The sequence below is a fragment of the Dermatophagoides pteronyssinus genome, unplaced genomic scaffold (assembly GCF_027571235.1).
Source record: "Dermatophagoides pteronyssinus isolate colony J.1.1.1.1 unplaced genomic scaffold, Derpt_VIB-CSIC_2022.12 sq0008, whole genome shotgun sequence".
NCBI lineage: Eukaryota > Metazoa > Arthropoda > Arachnida > Sarcoptiformes > Pyroglyphidae > Dermatophagoides > Dermatophagoides pteronyssinus.
In genome coordinates, this window is record NW_027461532.1 from 1 (window position 1) to 12,096 (window position 12,096).

Below are 12,096 nucleotides of genomic sequence, written 5' to 3' on the forward strand. Positions count from 1 at the left end.
TGACTTCTTGCTTTAGTTGAGAGACTTCGATGCTTTCTATGTCATCATCATCGGAATCATCTTCATCTGATTCTTCTTCGTCTTCGTTTTCTGTATCTTCTCTCTTGTTACGTATTTTATTGATTTTACGTTTTAGTTGCATGTTCTCTGATTGTAGTACTGTTAATGCATATTCTACGTCTGCTCTAGTTTCTTTTGTTATATTTCCTTTTAGGGCTCGAACTGCTTCTATTACTGTGTTGATTGTTTCTGGATCGGTTGGCTTATTCATAAACTTGAGCGGAATTACAGGTGCACCGTCGGATTGTTTACGCTGTTGTGGTGGTGGTTGAGAGGCGCTGAGTGATGAGATGCTTGACGACGTAGAGGCAATCGATGTCGAATCTGCAGATTTTGCTAACTTAGTTGATTGACTGGAACTGATAGTTTTGCTGATAACCTTACGGTTATCTCCCTTAGGAGGCGGCGGAGGCATAGCGTCCTAGCAGTGGTTGATAATACACTTACTCGATTGAGCACGTGTCGATTGTTTTGAAACTTTTTTCAACGGAAGTTAGTCCTTTAATTTGCTTTTTAATGATGATAATTAGATGAAAGAAACCTGAAAAGATCACACTAATTAGCAGAGTGACTCTTGGCACTGTGGTGATGAGATGATCAAGTTTGTGAGCCAATATTGTCGAGGGAACACCTTCAAACGATATTTTCTCACAGAAATGTTGAGCACGTTGATGAAAAACACGTGGTTTTTAGAAATTCACCCAGAACAACCAGACGGTTGGTCCGAATCACTTCAAATTTGGATCACTTGTTGATAATCGTTATCTGAACGTGTGGGTCAAAATTCATCAAAATTAGTTCACAATTAACACAATTAAAAATTTTTGTGCGAAAAAGTGTAGCAGAGTACGTCTTTACTCAACGACGCCGCGCGCGCGAATTGGTTATAAATGTTATAAATGCATGGGCTTTAATCATATCTCAACTAAGTGTCCATCTAAAGTATCCACATGCTCACATTGCGCAGGTAGTCATGAATTTGAAAAATGCCCAAACAAAGCAAAACCGCCGACATGCTGCAACTGCAATATGGTAAAACAACAACAGACAGAGCCACACGGAGCACTAGATCATCATTGTCCAATATACCAGAGAATGCTCCAGAGAGCTATTGGTAAGGTATATCGTAATCTATAGCTATACATCCCGATTCCTGTCCTCCAGCCTATAACCAGATAATCCTCCCAATGTATTCCTGATCCATGCTATCTGTATTTCCTGTGCTTCCATTGATAATTATGCTGTCCATCCTGCCGAAAGAACCATATGATGATTGATCCTGCCAATTGTTGCCCAATCTCCATCGTACACAGCCGCTCGTAGTCTATCATGATAACAATAAAAAACAAGATACAATTAATAAATTTTGCAAAACAAATTATACTAAATAGACTTTTTCTTTTACTCTTTTACTTCTTTTTTCTTTTCTCTTTTTTTCATTCTCTTATATATTTTGTCTTACATGATAATACACCAATTGATAAAACATTGTAATTTGATATGCCAACCTTGGCCACTGCCAAGGATAAAATAATAGTAAAGTCAATAAAATTCCGTTCTTTTAAACCGAAAAAAAAAAAAAAAAAAAAAAAAACCTAACCTAACCTAACCTAACCTAACCTAACCTAACCTAACCTAACCTAACCTAACCTAACCTAACCTAACCAACCTAACCTAACCTAACCTAACCTAACCTAACCGTAACCTAACCTCACGTATTCCGTAACCTAACCTCACGTATTCCGTAACCTAACCTCACGTATTCCGTAACCTAACCTCACGTATTCCGTAACCTAACCTCACGTATTCCGTAACCTAACCTCACGTATTCCGTAACCTAACCTCACGTATTCCGTAACCTAACCTCACGGATTCCGTAACCTAACCTCATTCTATTGCGCTACCACCTTAAAAAATCATCATCGACAATCACCACCACCTTAAAAAATCATCATCGACAATCACCACCACCTTAAAAAATCATCATCGACAATCACCACCACCATAAAAAATCTTCATCATCGACAATCACCACCACCATCAACAATCATCATATGACAGTGGTGATAGAGTGTTTATTTACAAGCATATGACTAGTGTTCCAAGTTATCATCACTTGTTCCATGGTTGTTTGTTCTTCTTCATCCATCCATCCATCCATCCATCCATCCATCCATTGCAAAACACACACATTCAACAAATCCCATTGCAAAACACATTCAACAAATCCCATTGCAAAACACATTCAACAATCACAAATTGAATGAACCATCTCCATTCAGCAAAAATCACAATCATTCAAAACACATTGACAATGCCATTCCCATTGCAAAACACACACATTCCATTCAGCAAAACACACACATTCAAAAATTCCATTCCCATTGAAAACACATTGCAAAACACACACATTCCATTCAAAATGCTAAACACATTCTTCAACAATCACAAATTGAATGAATCCACCATCAACCAATTCTTCCAATCATCCACCATCAACCAATTCTCCCAATCATCCACCATCATCCAAAACCTAACCAATTCTTCCAATCATCCACCATCATCCACCACCACCACCACCAATCATAGTTTTCGTATTTGATTTAATTCAATTGTTTCAAGTTTTTTTTAGTCTTTATTGTTGTTGTTGTTCCCATCATCCAATCCCATCATCCAATCCCTTCATCCACCATCATCCAAAAATCATTCACCCAATCCCATCATCCACCATCAACCAATTCTTCCAATCCATACCAATCCAGTCCCATCATATCCAGTCCCATCATATCCATTCCAATCACCACCACCACCACCACCATCAACAATCCACATTCATACCTCTTCCAATCATCAAAACCATCTCCACCAAAAATTGAAAAACACACACATTCAAAACCATCTCCACCAAAACACACACATTGAAAAAACTCTCCATTCATTTTCAAAAACCCATTGCAAATATCATTTTCAAAAATCTCCATAGAAAAATTGAAAAAACTCTCCATTCATTTTCAAAAATCATCGACTATTTTTCCCATTCATTTTCCCATTGACAAACCACCAAACACCTCAAACCAAAACCATCTCTAATCCACCAAAAAACCAAACCAACAACTAATTCCATACTCACTTACCTTAAACCAAACCAAAAATTCCATCCAAATACCCTACAACACATTCTAATACTAATTCCAAAAAACGCGGCAGGCTCAGGTTACATAGGCATAGGCAGGCCTCAATTTCTAAATTTTTTTGAAAATTCTCTCACTGACAATCAGTGCCATCTATTGTAACAAACCACAATTGGCTACCCTAACACGTATCCACAATCAACAAACCACAATTGGTTACCACAAATGTCTACCCTAACAAGTGTCTATTGGTTACCCCAATTGTTAACCCAAAACTAACCTAACAAGTGTTTATTACTACCCTAACAAGTGTCCACAAATGTCCCAAAACTAACCTAACAAGTGTCTATTGGTTACCCCAATTGTTAACCCAAAACTAACCTAACCCGTATGAACCAAGAATTGTTCCATTTGACATTCCATTTGTTGACATTCCATTTGTTGACATTCCATTTGTTGACATTCCATTAGTTATCCCATTTGTTGCCATTCCATTTATCTAACCATTGTCACCACAAATGCTACTCTAACAAATGCTACTCCTCTATCAATCATCATCATCATCATACATACAATATATCAATCCACAATCTACCACACTCTACCATCATCCATCCATCCATTACCAATACCTCTTCCACACACACACACACACACATTCGCTGTTTAGCCACGATAGTGTCAAGACGTGTGTTATTTTGCTCTCACCTCAAAATTTTCGTTGCCTTGCTCTCTATATTTTGTGCTTTTGTGTTTTATTTTGTGTTCAATCTTCTCGGTAAAATGGCGGACAACTTCCTTAAGAATGTAGAGTCAGCTATTACAAACATGAATAAAGCGCTAAATGCTCATCAGCGTGTTCATCCTGAAGTCACAGGTCCTGCTAAAGAATTAGCTGTTCAATCTCAAAAACTACTGGATAAATATTTGGCTGTGACCGAAAGTTTGAAATCTCAAATTGACAATTACCGATCCTTGCTTAATGATACTCAAACTGACAACAACGAGAAACTTCAAAAAGTCCTGGATAAACTTGAATCAATTCCTGTAAACATGTCCACACCGTACAATGTTGTTGCTCAGAATCCACCAAAAACATGCTATAAAACTGTCCTTGTCAAACCCAAAAATAACTTGCTTAGTCCACCTCAAGCAAAAGAAGCTATATGCAACTCCATTCCAGCAAGTGACATCATGTGTAATCAAATTTCAATAAACAAAACCAACGTTGCTTTCAAGTTCTCCAACGAGAACAGTAAAAACAAATTTTTGAAACGTGTGAGTGAGAATACTGATCTTAATACAGCTATCGATGCATATGAACCAACACCGAAATGTCCAACAATCAAACTCAAAAATATCGACTATTCGACCAACGAATCAGATATAATTAACCAGCTTATCACTCAAAATGACCTGCAAGATCTCAGAAGTCACGTCAAACTTCTATTCACAATCAAGAAACGACACTACTTTGACGCGATACTGTGTGTTTCTCCTCATGTTTTTGAACTATTGTTTCAACGTACTTTGTTTATTGGTTGGTCTGCGTGCAATGCAGAACAAATATTTCTTCTCGGTCACTGTAGCAAATGCCTCAGTTTTCAACACCGAACAAAGGACTGTCCCAGTCAGAGTAATAAAAAATGTAAAAATTGCGGCATTTCATTTTCGGCCTCGCGTATAAACAATCAACAATCCGAATTTTCAATACATATCAAAAACTGTTCATATTTCAATTGCTGCCACTGCGCAGAGAAAAATTTGCCAGCAGATCATCCTGCATTAACTGATCATTGTCCTCTTTACTGTAAAAGAATCAAAAATACGTGGGATAGAACATGCTTTGACAACTCCACTAAAGTTCAATTTTTTGATAAACCCCCTCTTGCCGATACATCAACAAGCAACAATCTTAACAATACCCCTCCCTCCCCTAATACACAGCCTTCCTCTTCCTCACCCTAACCTTCGTTCATGGACCCTGTAAAAATAATACAACTGAACCTTAACCGCAGTACAAATGCTGCCAAAGAGCTTGTTGATCTCGTACAAAAATCAAACCTTGACATTGCTCTCTTACAAGAACCCTCCTATGTTAACCATCTCTTCCCTTCCCTACACACTGCTAACGTCGTTCGCCCCCCACACTAGACCGTCCACGAGCAATCATTGCAATTTTTAATACTGCAATAAAATTTGAACAAATTCTAATACAATCCGGCGACATCTGTGCGATTAAAGTCACCTCAAATCAACAAGAATTTCTAATTCTCTCAGTATATCTCCCCCCAATTGCAGAATTGACGGTCATCTTCAACACATCGAAAACATCCTCTCCCAACACAACGACACACCCATTTTCATCAGTGGAGACTCTAACAGCAGCCACACTCTATGGAAAAGTAGCGCCGACTCTCCCAGAGGCTCCCAAATCTTTGAACTGATCTATCATTTTGATCTCACTGTCCTCACTACACCTAACCCCACTTACCAACACAATGACGGACGTAGCAGTTACATAGACATTACACTTCTCTCCCCCAACGCTACCCGCTTCGCGCAGAATTTTCAGCAACTTCCTCACCCTACCTATTCAGACCACACACCCCAAACATTCTCAATCAATGTCCCCAAACCCATATTTTCTACTCAACCTTCCACCTGGAAATTTAATGAAAACAACTTCCTCTGGAATGTTTTTTCTGAAAATTTTGACAACAATGAAATCACCTCTCTAATTAATGACATCAACAATGCAACCACACATGAAAACATAGAAAGTTGTGTCATTAATCTCACTAATATCATAACCAACACCGCCTACAAAACAATCCCGATCAAAAAACACTACCCTTACACACACACGCGAAATATTTACCGTACACACGAAATCAGTATCCTTCACAAAGACACCAAACGCTTCAAAAACAAACTACACAAAACTACTAATCCCATTCTAAAGAATATTTACCGAACAAAATACTGCGATCTGAAAAAAAAGCTCACCTCCCTTATAGCCCAACAATCTGAGACTGATTGGAAAAATTTCATTCAAAATGAGGACAGATCCCCCAATGTATGGAATAATACATACAAATTTATCAGGAACAAGCTGAAAGACAAAATACACACCACCCCTATTCTATCCAGCGATCGTTCCCCAGAAGAGATCGTTTCCCTCGCCAATTCCCTTTTCCCTTCTGATCCTACACTCTGCACCCCTATTCTCCCCCCTAGTAACACTCCTTTATCCTTTCCCCTATTCCAATTCACACTACTCATAAATCAGTTAAATCCAAAAAAAGCCCCAGGACCTGATCACATCACCAACAACATGATCAAACACCTTCCTTCACAAATGATCTCAGCACTACATCAGTTAATGTTAAAATGTCTCTCGTACGGTTATTTTCCAGCGACCTGGCGCACGTCATACACACGCATCATCTTAAAACCCAACAAAACAGATCATTTCTCCCCCTCCTCCTACAGACCCATTTCCCTCACCTCCCACTTATCCAAACTATATGAGAAAATCGTACACATCTTTCTAGTTCGTCATCTTGAGTCCAACAACCTCATTCATCATTCTCAACACGGATTCAGAAACAACAAATCGTCAATCTCCGCTCTCAACAAAATTATCACCGATATCGACAATTTAAACCATAAGCACAAAGCAATCATCTCCATCGATTTCAAAGGAGCTTTTGATAATGCACCACACTGCAAAATTCTCAACGAAATGAATAATCTAAATTGTCCCTTTTATCTAAAATCTATCGTCTCGCACTATCTTAACAACAGAAACATCCACATAATCACCGATCATCACAACATCATTCACAATCCACTGGGACGTGGCTGCCCACAAGGGGGAGTCCTCTCTCCTACCCTCTGGAACATAATCATGAACAGTCTTCTCAAAAAACTTTCAGAAACGTATACCTGCACAGCCTATGCAGATGACCTAACCATCATAGCATCCGGTAGTTCTGTCCTCAACCTGGCTCTACAAATCAATGGAATCACCAACACCGTCAGCAACTGGTCTAATGACAACTGCATACCAATCAATTATCAAAAATCCAACGTCCTCCCCATTGCCCGTTCTCCTCCTTTCATCGAACACATGATCAACATCAACATCGTCACACAATCCAAAATTCTTGGCGTTACTTTCACATCAAATCTAAAATTCGACAAGCATGTACACAACAAAATTTCACAACTGTTTAAATATTTCAATATTCTTAAAATTCACATCTCACACAAATACGGACTCACACAAACACGCAGACACATATTATATAAATGTCTCGTAATCCCCTCCCTACTATATGCTTCTGAAATATGGAGCAACAGAATTAATCAAAACACATTTCGAACACTCAGTACATTTGATAACGCACTCCTCAGGAACACACTAAATGCATATAAATCCACACCAATAAACACAATACACTTATTAACAAACACACCTCTAATCAAAGATGTAATTATAGTGAAGACAGACACATACAATAACATACAAAACCTATCAAGAACCAATATTTTTAGACAATTAATCCAACAACAAGCACAGAACACGATTAATACACACATGAAACATTTATATGATCAATGTACAAAACCTTTAGTAAAACACATCCACGAAAACAATCTTAAATTCACACAAACACAAGCAACAACATCACTACTCACCGGACACGGTCCCACAAGAGAATACCTCTTCCGGATCTGGAAAATCGGTTCCTCACCTGATTGTCCCACTTGTAATACACCACAAACATACCTACACATAATCAAAGATTGTCCACTTTTCTCAGACATAAGACATAAATACACAATAATAGCAACACAGGACACAACATCAATTGTAAATAAGCTTATCAAAAACAACACTTTTACAGACCTTTGCAATGAAATACACACACTATTACGATTACACAACAGACACTTAAAATACAACACACAAAACAACATATCAGATTCAACATAAACACTAACACACATTTGTAAACAATTTTCTACCTCATTCAATTCATAATTTCTTCTATATTTTCTCTTTATAATATTAAATAAAATTTTGGAGTTACGCTCCTTTTTTAAAAAAAAAAAAAAAAAAAAAAAAAAAAAAAACACACACACACACACACACTCGCCATTTGGCCTCGATAGAGTCAAGACGTGTGTTATTTTTACTCTCATTCGAAAACTTGCCACTTTGCTCTCACTTCTGTACAATCAGTGAAAATGGCAGACAATTGTCTAAATGACATAAAGTCAGCTATTACAAATATGCATAAAGCCCTTAATTCTCATCAACGTGTCCATCCTGAAGTCACAGGTCCTGCAAAAGAATTAGCTGTCCAATCCCAAAAACTACTTGATTTATATCTGTCTATGACAGATCAACTTAAATCTCAAATCGACAATTACCGTCTTTTAATCAATGACACTCAAACCGACAACAATGAAAAACTCCAAAAAATCTTGGATAAACTTGAATCAACTCCTGCTAACGAAAAACCCACACCGTACAATGTTGTTGCTCAAAACCCACCAAAAATAAACTACAAGACTGTTCTTGTCAAACCAAAAAATAACCTGCTCAACCCACCACAAACAAAGGAAGCTATATGCAATTCTATCCCAGCATGCGACATTAAATGCAACCAAATTTCAATTAACAAAACCAATGTTGCTTTTAAGTTCTCCAACGAAAACAGTAAAAACAAATTCCTCAAAAGTGTAAGTGAAAATCCTGATCTTAACACAGCCATGGAAGCCTATGAACCAACACCTAAATGCCCAACAATTAAGCTTAAAAATATTGATTATTCCACCAACGAATCCGATATAATAAACCAGCTCATCATGCAAAATGACATGCAAGATCTCAAAAACCACATCAAACTTCTTTTCACAATCAAAAAACGGCATTACTTCGACGCCATTTTGTGCGTCTCTCCCCATGTTTACGACCTTTTGTTTCAACGAACTTTGTTTATTGGCTGGTCTGCATGTATTGCAGAACAAACATTTCTTCTAGGCCACTGCAGCAATTGTCTTAGTTTCCAACATCGAACAAAGGATTGTCCCAATAAGAGTAGTAAGAAATGTAAAAACTGTGGAATTTCATTCTCGACCACACGCATAAACAATCAACAATCTGAATTCATAACACACATCAAAAACTGTTCTCATTTCAACTGCTGCCACTGTGCCGAAAAAATCTCCCCGCTGAACACCCAGCACTCACCGACCTTTGCCCTCTATACTGCAACAAAATTAAACAAACATGGGATAGAACATGTTATGATAGCTCTACAAAAGTTAAATTCTTTAACAAACTTTCCATTCCCAACGTAACAAACAATAACCCCTCCACCCAATCCCCCTCTCCCTCCACACCCTAATCACTGTTCACGGACCCCTGTCTCTCAACACAACGACACCCATCTTCATCTGTGGAGACTCTAACAGCAGCCACACTCTGTGGAACAGTAGCGCCGACACCCCCAAAGGCTCCAAATCCTTGAACTAATATATCAATTCGATCTTACAGTCCTCACTACACCTAACCCCACCCACCTATCAACACAATTACGGACGTAGCAGCTACATGGACATTACACTACTCTCCCCTAATGCCACCGGTTTCGCGCAAAATTTTCAACAACTTAGAAACTTAATAAAACATAGAAAGTTGTATCATCAATCTCACTAATATCATCACCAACACCGCTTACAAAACAATCCCGATCAAAAACACTACCCTTACACACACGAGAAAAAATTAGAAAGCAATTAAAGAAAACAATTATAAACAAACTCATCAATACAACACTTTACAGAATTTTGCAAAGAAATACAAACATATACGAACACGAACACACAACTTCTAAAATACAACACACAAAACAACATATCAGATTCAACCTAAACACTAACACACATTTATAAATAATTTTTCTACTATTCGTAATTTCTTCTATATTTTCTCTTATAATATTAAATAAAATTTTGGAGTTACGCTCCTTTAAAAAAAACACACACACACACACTCGCCATTTGGCCTCGATAGAGTCAAGACGTGTGTTATTTTACTCATTCGAACTTGCCACTTGCTCTAACTTCTTACAATCAGTGAAATGGCAGACAATTGTCTAAATGACATAAAGTCAGCTATTACAAATATGCATAAAGCCCTTAATTCTCATCAACGTGTCCATCCTGAAGTCACAGGTCCTGCAAAAGAATTAGCTGTCCAATCCCAAAAACTACTTGATTTATATCTGCTTGACAGATCAACCTAAACTCAAATCGACAATTACCGTCTTTTAATCAATGACACTCAAACCGACAACAATGAAAACTCCAAAAATCTTGGATAAACTTGAATCAACTCCTGCTAACGAAAAACCCACACCGTACAATGTTGTTGCTCAAAACCCACCAAAAATAAACTACAAGACTGTTCTTGTCAAACCAAAAAATAACCTGCTCAACCCACCACAAACAAAGGAAGCTATATGCAATTCTAACCCAGCATGCGACATTAAATGCAACCAAATTTCAATTAACAAAACCAATGTTGCTTAAGTTCTCCAACGAAACAGTAAACAAATTCTAAAGTGTAAGTGAAAATCCTGATCTTAACACAGCCATGGAAGCCTATGAACCAACACCTAAATGCCCAACAATTAAGCTTAAAAATATTGATTATTCCACCAACGAATCCGATATAATAACCCAGCTCATCATGCAAAATGACATGCAAGATCCAAAAACCACATCAAACTTCTTTTCACAATCAAAAAACGGCATTACTTGACGCCATTTGTGCGTCTCCCATGTTACGACCTTTGTTTCAACGAACTTTGTTTATTGGCTGGTCTGCATGTATTGCAGAACAACATTCTTCTAGCCACTGCAGCAATTGTCTTAGTTTCCAACATCGAACAAAGGATTGTCCCAATAAGGTGTAAGAAATGTAAAAACTGTGGAATTTCATTCTCGACCACACGCATAAACAATCAACAATCTGAATTCATAACACACATCAAAACTGTTCTCATTTCAACTGCTGCCACTGTGCCGAAAAATCTCCGCTAACCCAGCACTCACCGACCTTGCCTCTATGCAACAAAATTAAACATGGGATAGAACATGTTATGATAGCCTAAAGAATTCTTTAACAAACTTTCCATTCCCAACGTAACAAACAATAACCCCTCCACCCAACCTCTCCTCCACACCCTAATCACTGTTCACGGACCCCTGTCTCTCAACACAACGACACCCATCTTCATCTGTGGAGACTCTAACAGCAGCCACACTCTGTGGAACAGTAGCGCCGACACCCCAAAGCTCCAAATCCTTGAACTAATATATCAATTCGATCTTACAGTCCTCACTACACCTAACCCCACCACTATCAACACAATTACGGACGTAGCAGCTACATGGACATTACACTACTCTCCCCTAATGCCACCGGTTTCGCAAAATTTTCAACAACTTGAAACTAATAAAACATAGAAAGTTGTATCATCAATCTCACTAATATCATCACCAACACCGCTTACAAAACAATCCCGATCAAAAACACTACCCTTACACACACGAGAAAAATTAGAAGCAATTAAAGAAAACAATTATAAACAAACTCATCAATACAACACTTTACAGAATTTTGCGAAATACAAACATATACGAACACGAACACACAACTTCTAAAATACAACACACAAAACAACATATCAGATTCAACATAAAACACTAACACACATTTATAAATAATTTTTCTACTATTTGTAATTTCTTCTATTTTCTTTATAATATTAAATAAAATTTTGGAGTTACGCTCCTTTAAAAACACACACACCACAAACAA

General features: G+C 37.7%; 2 protein-coding genes and 1 pseudogene across 2 annotated transcripts; all 3 read left to right on the forward strand.

Moving 5' to 3' along the window:
- The first annotated feature begins 3,084 nt into the window (after positions 1-3,084).
- Positions 3,085-5,441, forward strand: LOC113795687 (uncharacterized). The gene has a single exon (XM_075820812.1). The coding sequence runs from the start codon at positions 3,975-3,977 to the stop codon at positions 5,157-5,159; it is 1,185 nt and encodes a 394-aa protein (XP_075676927.1). The 5' UTR covers positions 3,085-3,974; the 3' UTR covers positions 5,160-5,441.
- Positions 5,442-8,334: 2,893 nt separating this feature from the next.
- On the forward strand, positions 8,335-10,031 carry LOC142645191 (uncharacterized). The gene is given in 2 exon segments (XM_075820894.1): positions 8,335-9,420; positions 9,423-10,031. Coding segments are annotated over 2 exon segments (1,164 nt in total). The 5' UTR covers positions 8,335-8,450; the 3' UTR covers positions 9,617-10,031.
- Positions 10,032-10,522: 491 nt separating this feature from the next.
- LOC142645183 (uncharacterized) lies at positions 10,523-11,386 on the forward strand (annotated as a pseudogene).
- The last annotated feature ends 710 nt before the right edge of the window (positions 11,387-12,096 follow it).

What these genes read in the sequence shown, in the direction of transcription:
- LOC113795687 (XM_075820812.1), top strand. Translation starts at nt 3,975, where the DNA reads ATGGCGGACAACTTCCTTAAGAATGTAGAGTCAGCTATTACAAACATG.